Source organism: Drosophila bipectinata, chromosome 2R, assembly GCF_030179905.1.
Source record: "Drosophila bipectinata strain 14024-0381.07 chromosome 2R, DbipHiC1v2, whole genome shotgun sequence".
NCBI classification, from domain to species: Eukaryota; Metazoa; Arthropoda; class Insecta; order Diptera; family Drosophilidae; genus Drosophila; species Drosophila bipectinata.
The window spans coordinates 14,288,036-14,308,176 of record NC_091737.1 but is presented as its reverse complement, the minus strand read 5'-3'; the positions used below and the strand labels follow the sequence as shown (position 1 = coordinate 14,308,176).

At 44.9% G+C, this 20,141-nt stretch overlaps 2 protein-coding genes across 4 annotated transcripts in view; one reads left to right on the top strand and one right to left on the bottom strand.

Moving 5' to 3' along the window:
• pdm3 (pou domain motif 3) overlaps window positions 1-9,744 on the top strand; it is a 69,838-nt gene extending 60,094 nt beyond the window's left edge. Inside the window, exons 3-11 of one of the 2 annotated variants that reach the window (XM_017250575.3) lie at window positions 1,719-2,178; window positions 2,639-3,244; window positions 3,649-4,912; window positions 4,966-5,201; window positions 7,159-7,339; window positions 7,948-8,001; window positions 8,411-8,494; window positions 8,606-8,754; window positions 8,827-9,744. In XM_017250575.3, coding sequence (XP_017106064.2) covers window positions 1,719-2,178; window positions 2,639-3,244; window positions 3,649-4,912; window positions 4,966-5,201; window positions 7,159-7,339; window positions 7,948-8,001; window positions 8,411-8,494; window positions 8,606-8,754; window positions 8,827-8,951 — 3,159 coding nt within the window. In that variant the 3' untranslated portion in view covers window positions 8,952-9,744. Of the gene's footprint in view, window positions 1-1,718; window positions 2,179-2,638; window positions 3,245-3,648; window positions 4,913-4,965; window positions 5,202-7,158; window positions 7,340-7,944; window positions 8,002-8,410; window positions 8,495-8,605; window positions 8,755-8,826 lie in introns of both variants that reach the window. The other variant, XM_017250574.3, reaches the window with a different exon arrangement.
• Window positions 9,745-9,785: 41 nt separating this feature from the next.
• LOC108131610 (UNC93-like protein) lies at window positions 9,786-19,064 on the bottom strand. 2 transcript variants are annotated; one of them, XM_070278618.1, is made up of 6 exons: window positions 18,746-19,064; window positions 11,956-12,356; window positions 10,785-11,315; window positions 10,302-10,729; window positions 10,085-10,247; window positions 9,786-10,023 (listed from the first exon to the last, which is right to left on the bottom strand). In XM_070278618.1, exons 2-6 carry the CDS (start codon window positions 12,315-12,317, stop codon window positions 9,957-9,959), a joined length of 1,551 nt encoding a protein of 516 aa, XP_070134719.1. In that variant the 5' UTR covers window positions 12,318-12,356; window positions 18,746-19,064; the 3' UTR covers window positions 9,786-9,956. The 2 variants fall into 2 exon arrangements, with proteins under 2 accessions (XP_070134719.1, XP_017106066.2); XM_017250577.2 differs by lacking the exon at window positions 18,746-19,064 and adding an exon at window positions 18,333-18,544.
• Window positions 19,065-20,141: the final 1,077 nt, after the last annotated feature.

Sequence of the window (20,141 nt, the reverse complement as noted above, 5' to 3'; positions counted from 1 at the left end):
TCAGTTTTTAATTTCCGCTCATTTGCGAGGCTGCAAAAAATAGAACTGCAATGGAACAAAAGCCGGGCGACAGCGTCAGCGCCTCATTATGGTTGCCACGTTTTGTTCTTCAACTTTTAGCGGCAGTATTCCTCCTGTAGGGAGGAATCTCATTCCCACACTGGCACACTCACACTCCTGGCCAAGTCCCATTCAATTGAGCGTGAGTAAATATGTTGAAAAGTTAATTCATTGCACATCAGTGGACGCCCAACTACTTGTGGGTGTATGTGTGGCATAGTGGCTGTCAGCGGCCGTCTGTTTGCCGCCAGTTTGCATAAAGGACATGCACCCACACCTATACACGCTACTTGCACATCCAGGGACACTCTCAGGACATTAACGTTGCCAGCACTGGGTTTCTTTTCCTCTTTTTTTTTTTTTTCATACACTCTGGCTCTCGGCGTGTCATAAATTTAGTTCGATTTGCTGTTCAACGACATTAACGTGGTTCGTCCTGGCCCAGGACATTCTTCCATTTTTTCTCCTATTTAAGTAGTTGCTGTTGTGCCACTGACGGCGCCAATAAACGTCAATTTCTAATGTATTTGCCGCACGTTGCACTGAAATTTATCAAGTCCCTGCTCTAATTAATGTCCTTGCTGTTAGTTTTCGAATAGATAAGAGCGTGGTTTTAAATACACTTACATGGCTACTTGATCGGCGATAGAATTCCCTATTCCTGGTCTTTAATTGCCGCACTTCCAACGCCCCCAAACAGATGTATATGTATTTGCATAAATACTCTTTTTTTTAACACTTTTGCGTCGTGGCTGTCACGTTTAGCGCTTATTTTTATTGCTTTTCCTGGGGACCTTTTCCGATTTTCTCATTTTTCTCCCTTCATTTTTATTTTTTTTGGGTTGGTATTTTGCACTACAATTATGTTAATTTCCTATGCAAATAAAATTTAATTGAAGCTCCGCTCCGCCACGGCGCAAAGAAGGGTCCTTCCTGTTGGCGGACCCGCTCCTGCTAAGCGCATTTGGCGTCGCCAGCATTAATTGCCAATAATTATATTGGTTTACCTTTCCCACCATTACGTTTTTTTCTTCTATTTCCTAAAGAGTCTGGCCTCTGTCCTGGGTGTTTACCCAACAGCCACGACAATTCTTTAAATTGAAAGCCCTTTTTTGGAAAAGGACCAACGCTGTAATGCCACTTGATGGCGCGATCATTTAAACTGCTAATCAAGCAAATATTGATACATTTCGCTGGCATATTCATTACAGAGCCACGAAACAATTGCAACCAATTAAATTTGCATAAATTGGCCAGCTCATCCGCCAGTGGTCAGATCAAAATGCCAAACAATAAATGTGCACTGACAATTACAACAAAAATTAAATTAACTTATTAACACGCCCCATGTAGATGTCGGAGCCTCGGACCGAAATGAAATGAAATGACACAAATGAAATGTAATTCGAGTCCGAAAATGCCATCGTTGGCATTTTAAATATATAATCCAATCAGCAAACAATGAACGGGGATTCTGGGCTCGTCATTAGCCCACGGCATGGGTTATTTCTGTCCAACAATTGCCCAACAAAATATGTAATTGAATTTGGTCCCTGATTTGCAGTTGCTCGAACGATTGGTTGAAAATTTATTAAATAAGTTGCTACACAAATCAAAGATTTTCCACTAAATTTCCTCCCATTTCTGGCCATTTTCAGGACTTTGACAAGGAGATCAGCTGCCACAAGATCCACTCGCCCACCAGCAGCAGTCACGCCCATTCCCTGCACCACCACCACCATCACCACGGTTTGGGCCGCAGCAGCAATCGTGATGATGAAATGGAGACCACGGACGGCCACGCCCTCCTGTCGCCCCCGCCACCCTCTCACTCCCACTCGCACTCGCCCTTCGACAGCAAGGATCACGTCAAGGAGCTGGAGTTCTACAAGAATCTGGCGGCCAAGGCGGCTTCCCTGGCCAACCATCAGACCTCGCCGCCCCTGCCCATGCCCCTCCCACTGCCCATGCAGATCGACGGGGAGGAGGACGAGAACGAGGGCGACGGTGAGGGAGAGGCGGAGACGGAGGATCAGGACCAGGCGGCCGAGGTCCTTCGAATACGGCGTGAAGAGCAGGCCCAGGCCAAGGCGTTTGCGGCTCATCTGAATGGAACTAGTGAGTACATATCGAAAGCCAACAAACAGTTCAATCAAAGCACTTAACAAATCCTTTCAGTCAAGGATGGAATCTTGTAATATGGTTTATAAATTAAAGAATTTCCTAAACTGGTTCTAGTCTTTAAGTTTTCTTGTTTTGTAAACTGAATTTACATTTGCTTAACGCTCTAATTCCCTTAGACTAATTTTGTGTAATTTATCTAAGACTTCTTCGCCCGTCGAGTTTCCATCCTTGAATTCCACAACGACACGCAGTCATTTATCCCCAAAAAGCCAGCCTGCTCCAAAAGTAAACTAGCAATTAGTGCTGGCTGCCCCTTCTGTCCTTTATAAGCCCCCCCTAACCATCCCCCCAACCATCTCCCATCCCCGATCCACTTTGCACTAATTCGGCAAAAGAGTTTGGCAACAAAAACTAATGACAACATTTTGTGTGACTCTTGTTCAAAATCCCACAGTGCAAGACATGATAAATTTGCAAAAATTACAAAATTTGGCAACGCTACAACAGCATCAGCAGCAGCAGCAACAGCAGCAGCAACATCCGCATCAGCATCCGCATCATGGACATCATCATCATCCCGCCACGGCGGCTGCATTGGCAAGTCTTCAGGGCTTAGCCGCCTCCGTGTTCAATTCGCCGTTGAATCTCAGTGTGGGCGGAGATCCACCGACAACCGCAACAGGACCAGGAGCCGGGGCAGGCGGCGGACCAACGGGGGCATCCACATCGGCCTCACCCACCCACAACGGCGGTGGCAAAACGGGCAAGACGGCGAAGGGCGGCAGCTCGGGGAGCAACACCGGGGGATCTGCTACCAACTCCGGCTCCGGCTCGAGCTCTGCCCAACAGCAACAGCAGCCGGATAATCCCGCCAGCAGCAGCTCGCCGCACGCCCTCAGCGCCAGCACTCTGGCCAATGTCCTGGCGGCGGCCACCGCCTCGCCACCACCCGCCCTCCAGGCACCGCCAGCCAGCGCCCAAATGCCCCAGCTGATTCTGGCGTCCGGGCAGCTGGTGCAGGGCGTTCAGGGTGCCCAGCTGCTCATACCCACGGCCCAAGGTGAGTGGGTGCGGTTGGGGGTTTGATTTTAGTTTCCCGGGTCTGTATGGGTATCAATAACATAGTTGACTTGGTTTGACTTTTTGGCGGATTTCGTGGACGAAGGAGTCGCGGGGTCTTAAAGCTTATAAAGCGATTAGGTAAACTTTCAATTTCCTCTCCCCATCACTCCGTGCGGAAAAAGGATACGGCGTAATCCTGACAAAAATGACGAACAAAATGTTAGCCGTTTATAGAAGGAATAATAGAAACTGTATTTTTTTTTAAAGGGTTTAAGGGGTTGCAGACAAAGGATATTTCTTTTATAAAAACTAGAATATTTTCAAATATTTGGTGATACTTTTTAAGGACCGCCTTTTCTTTTTAAATTTTTAATAACGTTTCCTTGTTCAAATGTTTTCCAGGCATCGCTGTTCAGACCATTCTCACAATACCCGTGAGCCCGCAGATTCCCACCACGGAGCAGTTTCTGCCCAATGCCTTTGGCGCCTTTGCCAGTTACCAGCAGCAGCAGCAGCAACAACAACAGCAGCAGCAACGTGACTTGCTGCCACCGTCGCTGGCCGCCTTGCAACATGCCAGTGCCCTGCCCCAATTGGCCCAAACCCCGACGAATTTACTCAAACCGAATCTGTTCTCCACGGGCGTGCAGCAGCTGCTCACGGCACTGCATCCGGAGCTCTTTGCCGCCGCAGCAGCCACGCACCAGCAGCAACAGCACCAGCAGCAGCAGCAACAAGTGCAGCAGCAGCATCACCATCAGCGGGAAAGGGAGCGCGAGCGGGAGAGAGAGAGGGAAAGAGAGCGGGAACGGGAAAGGGAACGTGAACAACACCTGGCCATCGGTCACCTGCCTCACTCTCACTTGGCCGCCGATCTGAGACGCTCAGCGGATCGATCTCCGCCAGCACGTTCACCTTCCGGCGGTAGTCCTGGACTGCCAGCCAAGGCAGCACCACCTCCGCCGCCAGGAGCCGCTTTTCTGCTGCAGCAACAGCTGCACATCAAGCCCGAAACGCAGACCCACCTCCACCATCACCTGCAGCAGCAGTCCTCCCAATCGGTTTCCTCGTCGATGCCGCAGATCAGCCTGCGTCATCCGGACGAGCTGACCGCCCCGCAGATGGACCTCAAGCCGTTGGAACTTGGAGGCAGCAGCTCGCCACCAGCTCCACCACCACGGCATCACTTTGGACACGGTTTGAGGGGCTCTTCGGCAGTGTCGCCCAAGCACAGTCCGCAGGGCAGGAATCAGGGCAACGCCTCCGCTGGAATGAATCTCAGTCAGCATCACGAACGGCTGGAGCGATTGGAGCGCCAAGAGCGACATGAGAGGCGTTCCCACACGCCCACGGCGACAGCCACAAGGGCGAGCGTAACATCGAGCTCGGGCGGAGGTCATCTGTCAGCCGGTCGACTCTCTCCGCCGGTGTCAGCGCCTCCCAACTCGGCGGCCACCAGCATCAGCGACAGAGGCTACACTTCCCCCCTATTCCGTACGCACTCGCCTCCGGGCCACCCCCTCTCAATGGGCGGATCCCCGCGTCTGGAACGGGACTACCTGGGCAATGGACCAAGCTCCGGAGCAGCCACCTCGACCAGCAACTGTGGAGCGCCGGCGATAGGAGGCTCCAGTGCAGCGGCCAACGTACTTAGCAGCATCAACAGGTGAGAATATAAACCATTACTGAAAGTAACAAATTATAACCTTCTTGTAACAGACTCAATGCCTCGAATGGCGAACTGACCATCACCAAGTCCTTGGGAGCACCATCGGCTACGGCTACGAGGGCCTCGTCCGCGTCGCCCCGAGACGATTCACCGGGTCCGGGACCATCAACCTCGGGCGGATCCATCATGCAGCCGCTCAAGTTGAGCCCCTCGTCGCGGAGTGAGCCGCCGCACATGTCGCCCAATGGGAACGACAACGACAACGACCTGCTCATGGACTCGCCGAGTGAGTAAAGATCGATTCTTGCTAACATTCAGATTACTCAAGGGATGCCAACTGGTTACGAATTCGATCAGAGCTAAACAACCCAGAGCAAAGGGTCTATAATGTTTTTCAAAAACCAATCAACCAGTTTGCATCCCAACTTTAAAGCTCATAAGTTAGCTTAGAATTAATTTCTCATACATTCTTTTTTGGGCAAACCGACTCTAAGCATCCTTCAGCGTGTAATGATCCCAAACAGCTATGCCTGTCGAAACTCAAGTGCACTTCCCAAATGTACTTGTATAATTGGAGGGAGGTGGGCTCACTAGGGAGCTTATGATGATTTGATATTTCAAGAGCCGCACTCGTGTGCAACCCGGCGTATGAGTGATATATGTTCATAGGCACAAAGGCGAGGGCGAAAATCAACTTTTTGGCCAACATTAATTAACGAAATTTTCGTCGAAAGCCAACTTTCCGGCTGCCTCGTTTTTGGCATTGCCAAAAGCCGTAACAAGTTGACTGCACTTTATGTAATTTTCCAAAAGAAAATCAACTTGAAACTCTCAGTCTGTCGGGGTCCGTGTGAGTGGCAAAAGTTTCGCCGTGCATTTACACGACTTTCCCGATCCGGGATGTGGGGTCCGGGATGCGGATTCATAATTGATGCAGCAGCTGAGGGGCCTGGGGGCCCGAGAGACCGGGGATTAGGTGAGCAGCTAAACAAAACTTGCAAGAATGCATGCCCCAAAGTTGAGAGATGTCAACCGAGAGTGTTAGGCAAATTAGCAGAAGCGCTGACGTTGTCACGCTTAGCATTTGGCATTGGATTAGGTTTCGGGCCAAGACAGCAAGGAGGCTCAGGATGAGGTACACACACACACAGCAACTCCTAGATACATATGTATATAGAAGCTGTCAGAAGGCATTTGGCCCCAGTTGATGGGATTAGCTGGGGTGGCGGATTATGGCCACCACCGGAGGCAGAGTCGCTCTCTTGTTTGAGCATATTGAATTGATTAGAGTCCCCGGCAAGCTGTAGTCTTCCGCTCGGCAGGCCTTAATTGAAACTTTTGGATGCATTAAAAATGCAATCAGCACAAGCTCTAACAACGACAAGAAATCAAGTCACCACCCCACACTCTGTCTCAGCCAGAGCCATCACCCATTAGAGCTGGGCCATCAGGATGGTATAGCTACCTAAAGCAGTCTCGATTGCGACAACGGATCGTTTGCGCATACAAATTGCAGACAATATGCGGCTTAATTACTACTAATTGATGCATACAAAAACTTAAGATGTCTTCCGCATTTAATGACATATTTCAAACGCTGCAGCAAACAACAACCATCCGACCAGCCATCCAAACATCCAGCCAGCTGGCTGGCAAACAAAGCAACCAAACTGCGACGACAGCTTGAGTTACGGCTTGGCAAAGGACGCTTCCTGTGGATTCTTGCTTCGTACCCACAGTCCTGGCCCCTCTTGGAATCCTCCAATCCATTCTCGCATCTTAATTACCGCTAAAGCACAAGGCAGCAGCCATTCAAGTTGCTGTTGCAGTTTGTTATTGCTGTTGCTGCCAGGACCCTTGTCTTTCCCGTCTTGCATATCATTAATAAATAAATCAAAATTCTGCGCGAGTAGTTGGCTGGCTGCAGATTTCCAGCTTACAGCTTCCTCGCTAACAAATTAGGCAGATAAAAGCCGAGAGCTTCGCACTTGCCTAATAGACAAGAACAACTTGCAACGTGGGGCATCTCCGCCGTGTACTTTATCAATTTACCTGCGCTGTGCGGTGCCATAATGTTTTCCCATTACCGCAATTAACTGTAATTAAGACCACGACACGGTAGCAATTTATGGCGACATTTCCTTGGCGTAATATAATTTGTCATTTATTAGTTAGACTTAATCTGGAATGTAATTACAACTGGAAATGACACTAACCGGATAAATTCTCTTTTTAATTTTTAGATGAACCCACCATCAACCAGGCCACCACCAATGTGGTGGACGGCATCGATCTGGACGAGATCAAGGAGTTCGCCAAGGCCTTCAAGCTGCGGCGACTTTCGCTGGGCCTCACCCAAACGCAGGTGGGTCAGGCCCTGTCGGTGACCGAAGGACCCGCCTACAGCCAGAGCGCTATTTGCAGGTGAGATATGGATGGACAAGCTTAATGATTATTTAAGCTTAGGGATACAAGAAATTCGCGGTCCAACTTCTCTAATTCTTTTCCCATAATCCCCCTAAAAAATCTAAAGTTTTTAATTTTTTATTGACAAAATTTATTAAAGTATTTTATATTTCAAAGAGAAGTTTGGCTTTCCTAAAACTTTTGTAAAACTTTACCGTTTGGAGTCATTAGGATTTCGGATACGTTAACCCCTTTTAGCAAATGTGTTTCATTATATTTTATCAAAAAAAAAGAATATTGTTTGCTTAAATCCACATATTTAAGTTTACCTGATTTGTTTTTCGTAAACTTCTGGAACCGATGTTCGTAGAGTGCCAGGACATTTTCGAATAAAGCTAAAACAATAGCGATTAAATGCTAAATTAAGCACGAAAAACAGACATCAAACAAATTAAATGCTAAATTAATTTTATTTATTTTATTTGTTTATTTTTTCGATTCAAACGCCAACTCTATCTAACTCTCTCTCTCTCAACATCGAATGTCGAACGCTACGAATCGACGAACGCCACCCGAAACTCGAATACAATCGAAACACTCGAATGCTGACTATCGAATGCAAGCAGTGCACTCGCTGCGCAGATGTACGCCGCTCAACTATCGACGCAGCAACAAAACATGTATGTGTGATCCACTCTGAGGGTGTGTTAGTGTCTGGTGTGTGCTTGTGTGTGGGTGTGTGTATCTGTGTGTGGTTGTGAGTCCTGGCTTAACCCAGAGAAACCTAACTAAAGTGCAAGTCTCATTAAACTGTTCATTTCGCCATGTATTTCTTTTGTTTCTCGTTTGATTTGCATGAATGCGCTTTATAAATTGGCCCAGGGCATTGCCAATGAGCAGAGTTCATAAGCAGCTCATAAAAAAAACTAACTAATAATATCAATTGAAGATACAGAAAGAGCGTTCCCAGTACCAAATTGAATGCTAATTGACAATGTCCTGGCACTTTAGTTATGTTTCTTTTGCGTTAAGCCGAGAGACCGAGCGAGCAACGATCTAATTCCATCAATATCCAACCCAAAATACCAGGTTCGAGAAACTGGACATCACACCAAAGAGCGCACAGAAGATCAAGCCTGTGCTGGAGCGCTGGATGAAGGAGGCCGAAGAGAGGTGAGAGTATGGAGGCAGTTCCACACGCCGTTTTCGCCCAACGTTGGGCGCCACTGGGAAATGGATTTAACTAACAGGATACTTTCTTTTTATTCCTTTTATTCTTTATAGCCACTGGAACCGCTACAAATCCGGGCAGAATCACCTAACCGACTACATCGGTGTCGAGCCGTCGAAAAAGCGCAAGAGAAGGACATCTTTCACGCCCCAAGCACTGGAGCTGCTGAATGCGCACTTCGAACGGAATACGCATCCATCGGGTGAGTGGTAACTTTCAGTTACAACAAAACTCCGAATCGTGGACATATCTAAGTTTATATCCTCCCCAACAGGCACGGAAATCACCGGACTGGCTCACCAACTGGGCTACGAACGGGAAGTGATCCGGATCTGGTTCTGCAACAAGCGGCAGGCTCTCAAGAACACGGTTCGCATGATGTCCAAGGGCATGGTCTAGGGCCAGGGGCCCTTGTAAATAGATTATTCTTGTATATAGCTAGGTGTATAAGTGTACGTGTGTATTGTGTGTATTACAGTGTGATAGTTGTAAAACCAACTAGAGTTTAACAGTTAGGCCATGTAAAAACAGTGTGTCATAGCATTTACATAGGACATCGGCTGACGGAGGGCGAACCACAACCCGAAACCCAAAAACCCAATCCAATTGAATATCTAGAGACTAAGTATTACTTAACACTTATCATATCCCAAATAGCCTAAAAGTAGTCTAAAGTCCCACGGCAGACTTGTGCAGTTTTAGGCCAAATTTTATCACATTGATGTGCCATTCCAAAAAAATGAAACAAAAGTTAAAATGAAAGCAAAACGAAACCATTTCATACCGCATAACAAATTTAAAATTAATTGTTTAACAAACATTCAAAATGGATAACTGCATGAAATTAATGTATGACCCCGGCAGTCTATGAAATTCTTAAAAGCTCGCAAGAAATGAGTAAAAATATTTGCATTTAATGCGTTGGCTAAACTTGTATACTGAAATGAATTTGATTTCAACCATTTATAAAACAAATTATAACCTTAGCAACTAGCCAGTTCATTTTCGGTAAGAAAACTCTATATGGTAGCACTCAAAGGACAAGCAAATAATAAAGACAACAAGTGTTTAGGATAAGCAACTTTATGTAGCAATTTAAAATCATGATTAAAAGAACAAGAAACGAACAAATATTTCCACTACGAAATTTAAATGATACACAGCAAAAACAAAATACAAAAACAGCTACAATTGAACAAAAATATTTAAATGATTGTAATAAAAAAACTACTATTTAAAAAATTAAAACATAGATGTGTTTATTATGACTTGGGAAAGGGCTTATGTCTTATTGGCAATATCACAAAGGGGAAACACTTTTAATAAGTGTAGTAATTCCCATCTTTTCAGAAAATCTAAGAAAAAGGCTTAAATGGCAAGAAAGGTTTCTTAGCTGTTAAATTCCTAGTCGCTTAGCATGGCTTCCAGGTTCTTTTGTTTTTGCCAAACGCGATACTCGATAAGGCCATAGCTGAAAATATGAGTTTTATTAAAACAAGCGACATAGAATGGGTATTAGACCTAAAACTTACCCTATACAGCCCACTAGCATTACGGCCATCAAGATAACCAGTTTCGTGGATGTACAGAGCTGCGAGCTGATAACATAGCCAATAACCGAACCCGTGCTCTCCCACAACCGGAAGTTGCTATAAGCGGCAATCAGATGGTTCGGAAACAGGATACCATAGAAAGCTGTAACGGTTTTCGTTTGAGCCAAGTTTATACGCGAGCTTTCAGTCCACTTACCATTAACCACAACCAGCCAGACGCCATCGCAGATGCCCCAAATTGCCGCAAAGGTGCAGTATCGCAGATAGTCGCCCTCTCGTGCCTCCCAGTGGTACATGTAGATGAGCAGGCAGAGATTAAGGACAGCACAGAGTCCGGCCAGGGTGACTCTGCCTATGCGCTCTACCAGAGCCCCGGCTATTCCGGCAGCCACTGCGTTGGCCACTCCAAAGCAGATCATGGCGAATCCAATCCTTGAGATGCCCCAGCCGCAGGCCACGAAGGAGCGGGTGAAGTCCACGGCCAGGAACGCCTCCTCCAGGCCAATGAACATTGTAATTGGTAGCATCAGGATTTGGCGACGCTTCCGGAGGAGGTTTATGGTCACTGTGAGTAGTTTCAGTCCGGAAAGGCCATCGCCAGTGTCACCACGTTTGACGCCATATCTTAAATAGTAATTAATTATAATCTAATTCCATTGTAATGAACTGAAGTACTCACCGCTTAAGGGAACTAACACCAAAGATCATCATGACAACAGCCCCCGCCATGCACGCGAGGAAAATAGAATTGAGGAGCTGGATCTGCTCGGGGGCGGGAGGCACTAGATTGGGATTCGCCTCGGCTCCCACTCCTGGGCAGAAACGAGCGCCACAGAGCTCGGCCACCCTGCTGCGCTCCAGTTCCAAGGCAGTTTCATTGGCCGGTGATTGAGTGGCCGGGGCACTTAGCGTCAGGACCGAGGAGGAGATCAGATTGCCCCAAACCTGAGCCATCTGGTAGAAGATGAAGAACAGGCCGAAGAACTTGACAGTGTTGACATCCTTCCGGGACTTGTTGCCTCGGACCTGGGTGAGGGCCTCGGAGACGGTGGAGAGGTAGGTGCACTTGGAGCACCACAGCGGTCCACCACCAAAACCAACCATCAGAGCGGCCGGTATGAGGGTCTCGAACCGGGGATAAAACTGGGCGGCTATATACGGCATATAGGCGAAGAGGGCCAAGGCCATGGTCAGTCGACAGCCGAACCAACTGTTGATTAAAAAACACAGAAAAGTGAGGAAAGGCGGCTAGAAGTGGGAGTGGGAGGCTGGAGGCAAGTGGCAAGTGGCACATGCTTAGCAGGCGGTCATTTATTTCGGTCCCCAGGGCCATAAATCTAAATAAATCGAGTTAACTGATTAAAGTTGCCAGAGCCAGCAGTTCGTGCCTCGAATAAGCCAAGTGAGGCGACGGTCGCTATAAATTAGCGATTTGTTTAAATGTCAGATGGTTGCCACCCTCCCACCCACGATATGGGTTACTCTGGGAATAGGTTTCGGAAACGGAATTCAAATGAGGAGGATGGGGAAAGTGAAAGTGAAAGGGGCTCTAGGAGAAAGGTTCTAATCCAAGGACTTCCTGTTGACATTTTTACAGCCAAATGCGCCTGCTGACTGCGCTCTCGGTGTTGTCACATCTGCATAAAAACACCATAAAAAACGCCGCCAGACAATCAACGAAACTTTTATGGCACGCCACACGTTCGAAAATGAGTTTCAGCCTCTCAGGAGACAATAACGAACAAACAAGCAACAAAAGTTCAATAATTATATGGGAAGAGTTTAATGTTTAAGAGGTATATTTGCATTTAATGGGTTATTAGTTTTTAATTAAATTTCAAATCACTTACCTTATCACCGTCATGGGCAGAAAGATGTTGGACAATATCAGCGAGCCGTAGATGACGGCCAGGGTGGTGGTGCCCAGGGCCTTGTCCGCATTCACCGAACTCTGCAGGTTGGATGTGCCGTGGAAGGCTGTGAAGTGTATCATGAAGGCCAGGCCTATCACAACCACGTTTTTGGTTATAATGAATCGCTCTCGCGGCTCGTATTGGCGCTGATTGACTTTGTTGTCGCCATTTGGCCCGATGGCAGCTGTGCCAGTCGAGTGGCCATTGATGTTCTGGTTCCTGCCGCCACTGCCGTTCCCCTGACCCTCGAGGGCCAGTTCCTCGTTGTTGCCGTCCGATGTGTCAACCGGGTAAACCATCCTTGGCTTTTAGGGTGCAACGATAGCTGAGGGAGGTACCTAAAAGGACACGAATTCCATTGTTTATTATTTGCTTGCAAAATCAAGTAAGGTAGTATGTTGTTGTTTCAACTATGGTTTTTGAGAGGTATCTTGGAAATGAAAATGTGGAAATGAACAATGAACCACCTGACAAACATTGCACTCTGATAGAGGCTTTCTCCCACAGGATTTCTGAATTCCATCATCGGACTTACACAGAGTAGACCTTAGACTGCCCATTTCTAATTGGAATTGCAGTTAGTAGGTTGCATTCCAATTTGGATTACTTGACAAGAGGCTGGGGTTTATTTCAAATTCGGCTTTCAAATGCCAATTTCTAACCCATTCAGAGACCTCAAAATGGGGCGTCCTGCCGTTTCGGATGCCGCTCAACTTGCTGAACTTCACAGGATCAGCTTTAATTTATTCATATCGCTCTCCGTCTGGGCCATACATTTTCGGAGCTTTTTTGGGGTTCAGTTTCTTTTATTCGCATTCCGGCAGTAAGCCTATTTCCGATGCCGTTGCCGCTGCCACGCCCATTCGCCCATACGCCCAGGACACACAAAACGCCCACACGTCCAAATGGGCTTGAGGCTCAAGGACATTTTCGCCAACTTATAATCCTTTAGGCTGGCTTACAGCACGAACTCCGTCTGCCAGCCGACAATTTATGCCCGTCTACGCCCAAAAAAGCGGGGATGGATGGAAAGCGATTCTGTGACTTTGTTTGCATTTGATTTTGGGCTACGGCAACGACACTTTATGAAATCTTACACCTTTGATACAAAGTTAAAGGTTTGTTTGCCAACTTCTGAGTGGCTACACATCCCATTCCGCCTCGCGGCTCTTGTCTTGATTTAATGTAAATCGCTGGCGGTACACAAGACCGTTTGAGATTCGGTGTCGGCAGCCTCCTTTGGTGGCCTCCACCAAAGGCTGGAAGTGTAAATTGATTTTGGATACCTTGAGGCGTTCCGCGAAATTAATTGCCGAAAGTTGGTTGAGTCATTAGACCAGTCAATGAAAGTGTAATAGCATCAGCGAAATCGGAGCTGTAAATCACATTAAAAGCCATTACAGCCCAACACTGAAACATTAATCATACGCAGTGTGAGCCAACATGCCGACAAAGTCACATTCCAGAAGGAGAATGTACTTTAAATGGCTAGTTGACAGCCCATATGGGAGGCAAAATACGAGATAGAGGAGGTGTTTGGAGGCAATAGAAAATTTTACCTAATGTCGGGTCAACGAGAGCATCATCGTTCATCATCTAAATGAAAATCTGGCATAATCATCAAAATGGGCGCAACCCAAATGGCTGGCCATTTGTTTTTTATGCACAACTCGCCACCGCCCTGCCCCTTTTACACTCTCGTCCAGGACTCCGGCATTAAACAAAATATAAAGCAAAGCCCCAGGACATGACGTTGGCTCGTTAAAGGCCATTCGGGCTTTATATAAAATGCGAAAGAGTCCACTGGACTCGGCCTGATAACAATGATTTTGTTGAGGCTTGAATTCTGTTTCATGTTTTATGTTCCTCCTGGCTGGTTGACCAGTAATTTTGTTAAATTATTGCCCCAAAAATGACAGTCGGTCGGCCGGCCTGTCAGTCAACTAGAAGGTCCTCCAAAATAGGAAAAGTGTTACGGTTTTCTCTCAATTGAAACTGTATATGCGCAGCATATATATGCGCTAAGACATAAATCTCATTCGAAACTTCAATTTGTATCCCTCAACTTTGTTTTACATTTGTTTAGATTTGATAAATCGACTCCGGCATATGTTGAGGTTCTTGTTTACACATTTGCCTGTCGGCCCGAAATACAAGAAAAAAAATAAAGGAGCAACCACTCCGCCCACATTTACCTTTGCCTCCTACACACTAATCAATCACTGCCCCAAAAAAAAAAAATGGGTTCGGAATGTCCGTATGTGGGGCAAACAAAAAGATTGACTTATGGCGCTGACACAGAGCAAATAAATACAGCAGCCTCCTGGCCAAAATAACTTGGCACTTAGCCGCACATGTTGGCCTCGTCAGGCATTAATGTCTCGCAATTAACTTTAGATCAATTATGTAGCTGGCGAGTCTGGAGTTTTGCCTGTTAATTAGGCAGCAAGCCAGGCAAAATGGCCAGATGAGTGGCCATATAGTGGGGTTAGGCGAGGGTTCTACCAACCGCTGGGAGTAATTTTCCAATCCGTTTCGCTTTTGCTTCCTGTTGGCAGAAAAAGGTTTTCGAATATATGGTCGCTTGCCAAGATTATCCTAACACTAGTTTAAATAGTCTGAATAGTAGGATTTACTAAAACAAATGTACTTTTGTTTCAGATACTTTTCTAAAGTGCATCCTGGAGCGTTTCCAATCTCCATTACCCTTTGATAGGCAATGGAACAATAGATCCACATGAACAATTGTCCGAATTGAGTCTTTGATTCTTCGTCAAACGTGTGAACTCAGAAGCCATCAACTATTTGATTTGCTTTCTAGTTGGTATGCGGGGTCGGTGCTTTGGCATTGTGCATAGTACCTGGCTTTTATGACATCCTCAAAGGACATAACAATGCAGTGCATCCACAGGATGCCAAAAACTTTTGTGCTCAGCAAACTTTGTACCTCCCACAGCAACGCAACAAAGCAAGTGCAAATGAAAGTGCGACGATAAGTTTTCCCCCTTCAATAAAAGGATAAAGAAGATACAGAGGAATATTTAGCTGACCACTTCCTTGAAAATGAAATACAGTATTAATGCCCAGGCGCAGCAGAGTGTAGATAAATCTTGAAGTGAAAGGCGCCGCAGGATGGAAAATATTTTTATGACCCACTGCTGGGCCAAAGAGGAGCTTGTTTTATGGCCCGACATGTGGACTCTAGTTGGATTGCTGGCGTTTTGTTCGTTATGTAGTCCCGGAAAATATTAAATTAGTTGTATCTCTTCAAATTCATTTATTCACGGAAATTACAATGCAATGCAGTGCTTATCCCATTTGCATAACCCAAAAGTTTCTTTGTGTCTGCAAATATTATTTAACTTCCAACTAATATTCAATGAATTTCATAAGAGCGGTGAATATTTTAATTTATATAAGCTTATGGCTTCAAGGATGTATAAATTCAAAATCAAAAGTTATCTTTAAATTTAATACTGTTCTTCTGGCAATGCCAAATCTAAATGAAGCTTATTCCGCCGAGTACATAAAAGTTATAAATATTAAATGGTCCATTTCAACCACTGTGCAATGCCGTAATGCAAACGTAAACGTTTTCATTACTCCAGCGGAAGTTCGGGGCCAATAAAAATGACAATAATAACAGCGGGTGTGAGGCGGGGGAGTGTGTGGTTGTGGCGGAGTGAGCTCCACCAAAAATATATCCGACCCAGTTCAATCAAATCATTTTTACTTTCACTTTAATATCAGCACTTACATTCGGATGCTGTGATTCCGCCGGCTAACATGGCTGTTAAAATTTCCCTCTTTCGGCCAACAGTTGGGCTAACAGAACAGAAGAGAGTTGGTTAAGAGAGCGGCCATTGCTCAGTTTCTAATCAATGATAAGGATTCAACGAAATCATCTTCACATCTATCAAATTGATTGATGGTCAGGACTCTCAGAGATAAACGAAAACTGGTTGATAAATATGCAAGGTATAATTGGCACAATTCAGAGAAAACTGAAGAGCTGAAGCATGACCTTAGATGCAGATAGAGCAGCAGATGCAACTTTGTGGCCACATTTATGCAACTGACTGAAAAGTTTTGCGTGCCCCCAACTAATTTTCCCGCTTGATAGCCAAACAGCTGCAGCAACAATGTACACAGCATCAAAAGTAAAAGCATCTGGCGGTAAGGGCAGGTGTAGCACTCATAACTGTGCTGCAGCGCTACGCCAAAGTGCAAGGAAACGGAAATGAAGTGGCCACACACACACACACATACATTTATGTATGCCCTGATGATGTGGCCAATAACTTTCTGGTGGGGCTTAATGTCAAACCGTCAGACCCACAATCGCGGAAATCTTTATATATTCATTCTCTGACCTCCTCAAGGGCCATGACGAGTCTTTTGGGGCACTGTGTTTGCCGCTTATTTCCGCTTTGCCGCCCTTTTCCTGTTTCCGCTCTCGCCTTAGTGGGCATGTGTGTGCGTTATGCGTATTCCGTTCAGTAACTGCACTTTATGCGCTTTCTGCACTTGTTGGATGTGCTCGATTTTCCACTTTTCCGGCTGTTGTGTTTGAGGGCTAGTGCTTAGCTTTGCAATCGAGAGTAAGTGCTTCCTCTTTTTGGAAATATTATTTAAGTTGAATACGTTTATTTTATGTATTAAATCTGATACTTGTCCTTTTATGACTGAAATATTCATTTGTGGTCAGAACTTAAAATGCTAACCACAACACGTGGTTGCAACTGAAAGAGTCGAATAATTATTTTTGAATTATTCAGAGATTTTTAATCAGGCTAAAGTGATTTGATGTGTCTGGGAATGCAGAAATCAAAGCTAATTATCATTCATTCGCTTAGTTTGCCCTCCGCAACTACCAATAGCCTCCATTCAAATGGCAGCCAAATGCCAATATTGGCAATGTGTTGGCCTGGCCAACAGACAACCATAAATACGGTAATGGAACAGTGAATGCAAATTCCAACCAAGTTCAGCGCCTGGGTCCTCCGCAACCCCCTTTTTGATTCGAAGGGTTGGGTTCGGGATTAATGATAAAATATGCGATAATCAACATGAACTGCATGGCCAAGTGTGGGAAGTTGTGCTAGCTTTTGATGATGCAATTTTCTCAACAATTTCCAGTGGTATACTCCCCCTATCCGGGGCACACTCACGTTTCGCTGGGCAAGTTAAACACGATATTATGACTCCATCTAGTTTGCAAATGTAATTTATGCCAACTGAGCACCAGCCCTACACGACTGACATTTTCGTTCTCCATAATTTATTTAATATACGAAAGCATAATATAAATATTTGCCACATGCTGCACGATGAAAACGCTGATGAGGGAAAGTTCGGTCCGTTGGCAGAGGCGACACGGTCTGCCCAACGACAATTGGCTGCAACAGTAATGAGTGGCAGCCACCCACTGCTCCACCTTTCCGCCCTCTTTTGGCCTACTTTCTCTTAGGAATGCAACACAGCCTCCACACATATGCCTTTCTCATATTTTTTCTATAATTTCACACTTCCGCAGAGAATTTTAATAAATAATAAAACAAGGCAACCTTCATTATGAAAGGACAGTTGTATAATGTTTCATTTACTGATCCTTTGTACCTCCTCCCTGTTAAATACATATTTTTAATGGATATATTGATTGGATTCCTTGAGAACAATTTAAAATTCGCCAGTTGGTAAGTTAAACTTGAAAGCGGAAAGTCATTGTGTATTTATTTGCATTCACTTCGATTCTGCAGCTACATATTAATGAACGTGGAATTCCCTGCGATGGAGTATACGTGCGATACGTATGTATTCAGAAGTTTTTCATGGAAGGAAACTTTATGCGGATTAATTTGTTGAGCATCAAGAGAATAAGGACATGAAATCCGAAGCGGTTAATTAAGGGCGAAGGATTGTGCAACGACAACAGCTCTGTGCAGAAATTATTAATTTACGCTCGACATTAAGGTATTCATTGGCCAGTGATTGTTTCTGCTCTTTGTTGATTGTAACTTTTTTTATTTCAATTAATTTTTGGCTCCTTACAATGTTTTCCACCTGTCTGATAAATTGTTTTTCATTTATTTACTCATTTTTATTTGATGGAAGAAAGGCGCCTTCTTGACGGTTGCATTCATGGCTTTTAATTAACTTTTCTGGCGAGCTTTTTAATTTAATTAACTTGATATGCCTTCTGCAAATATCTACAAAAACCACTATCAATACATATTTAAGTTTTTCTTTTACGAAAAAACACAAAAACTCAACATAATATCCTTAAAAATCTGCACTGTTTCACGAAGCTTTACCTGCAGGCTTATTGGGATTTTCAGGTACAGTTTACACTGAGAACGAAATTCTTCACTGGTCTTGACGTTGATGCCCAAACGGGGTAATATCTGGTTTGGTTTCTTGTTTATTTTATTTACATCGAGATGGGCACGCGGTTTTAAAAACAAGTCGCTCAAACTCAGGCGGAGGGAACTCAACCGTTTTCGAGCGCAATTAAAACTAAACTAAAATCTCGGACGGCGAACTTCTAAATATGAATTGGAATGGAAATGAATCGAATGCGACAACTCAACAGCAACAGGTTTGAGCTCTACGCTCTCGGCTTGATGACGATGGATTTGCATAATTCCGACATTTCAAATTTTTAATATCTTTTTTTTCCAATATTCCAATATCGGTATTTTATTGCAATTCCCTTGAGCAAACTTACAAGAAACGTGACGCCTGTGTGGGCGTGTCAGGGCCTTATTTTTAATGCCAAGTTCACCGCAGTTCTGCGGTTAGCCACCTGGGATGGCATCTCCAGTTGCCAGAAATGTTGGTACTAATTATTATTAATCATACGCCGTGTTGACGGCTTCTTGACTTGCTCACTGATTCATGTGGAGCAAACCAAGCTGATAATTAAAACACACACCTTAACTGGTAACGATTAATTTAAAATAACTAGTTTTAAAGTGTTTAATGGTAGTTTTGCAAAAAGGTATCTATGTGAAATATTTTTCAAAAATAATAATTATTTCTTTCAAGTGTAGGTGACCGCTCACTTAAACTTGTTTGCATATCGAGGAAGTGTAATGAACGCCAAACACTGCCGACTTGAGCGATTTAGATAGTCAGTTGTCTTAAAACAGATACATTAATTAACTTTTCAGCGGGTTGTTGGGCGCTGAATCAACTCCGAACGCGAATCACCATTGAACAAGTCCGATTGACAGTAACAAATGAGGTCCAAACCCGAGCTCGACGAACTTTCTTACCAATTAGGATGAGTTTGCTCAATAGATAACGTCTGATAAGGCAACAAGGTGCTGCGCCGCATTCGAGATAAAATCGGAGCAACAATTGGCCGGAATCGACGCTGATAAATGTAATTTGTCAATACCTCGCCCATGTATCGACATTATCTCCCCAGAAAACACTCTAATTTGTGTATTCCGATTCGATGCTAATTACACAACAACCGCAGCCAGACAATTATTTGTGGCCTGAAATGGATTTAATATTTTGGTCCAGGGAATCGGGGGAAGTTTAAATGGTAAATTCCCTCGATGCGTCACTGAGAAAAACAGGTTTAGGAATGTTTTTGTTTATTCTGGCCGATTGCCCTGCAAAACCACCGGGTAAGTGATACATTCGATTTTAAATTGGTCACAGTTTGAGCATTTTGGGGGTCTTAGTATTTTGCATAAGCTGCTTATGTGCTTCTCGCAACCAGAGAACCCAAAATCCAAACATCAATTCGGTTTGTGGCGGATGGCGCTTGTGGCGATTTTGGCCAGGTCTCGTACGTATCACGTACTCGGACACCTTTCACTTGCTAACTACTATATGTGTCTGAAATTCAGTGCTCTCGGCTCGCAAATCTGGCCCAGGGTCAACATTTGTGCTCTTGTGCACATATTTCTGCCGGCTAGCTCTGAGTTGACACTTTTGGCATCGAGAATATGAGGCTCACGTTATTAACTGACAGTCGACGACTAATAGAGTTCAACTGGCAGTTGTAACTCAATGGCCGGGCTTAAATTGCAATTTTGGTGCAATAAGCAAATATTTCTTTAACCAGCATTGGCCATCAAGTTTTATTTGATAGCCGTGTTAGAGAC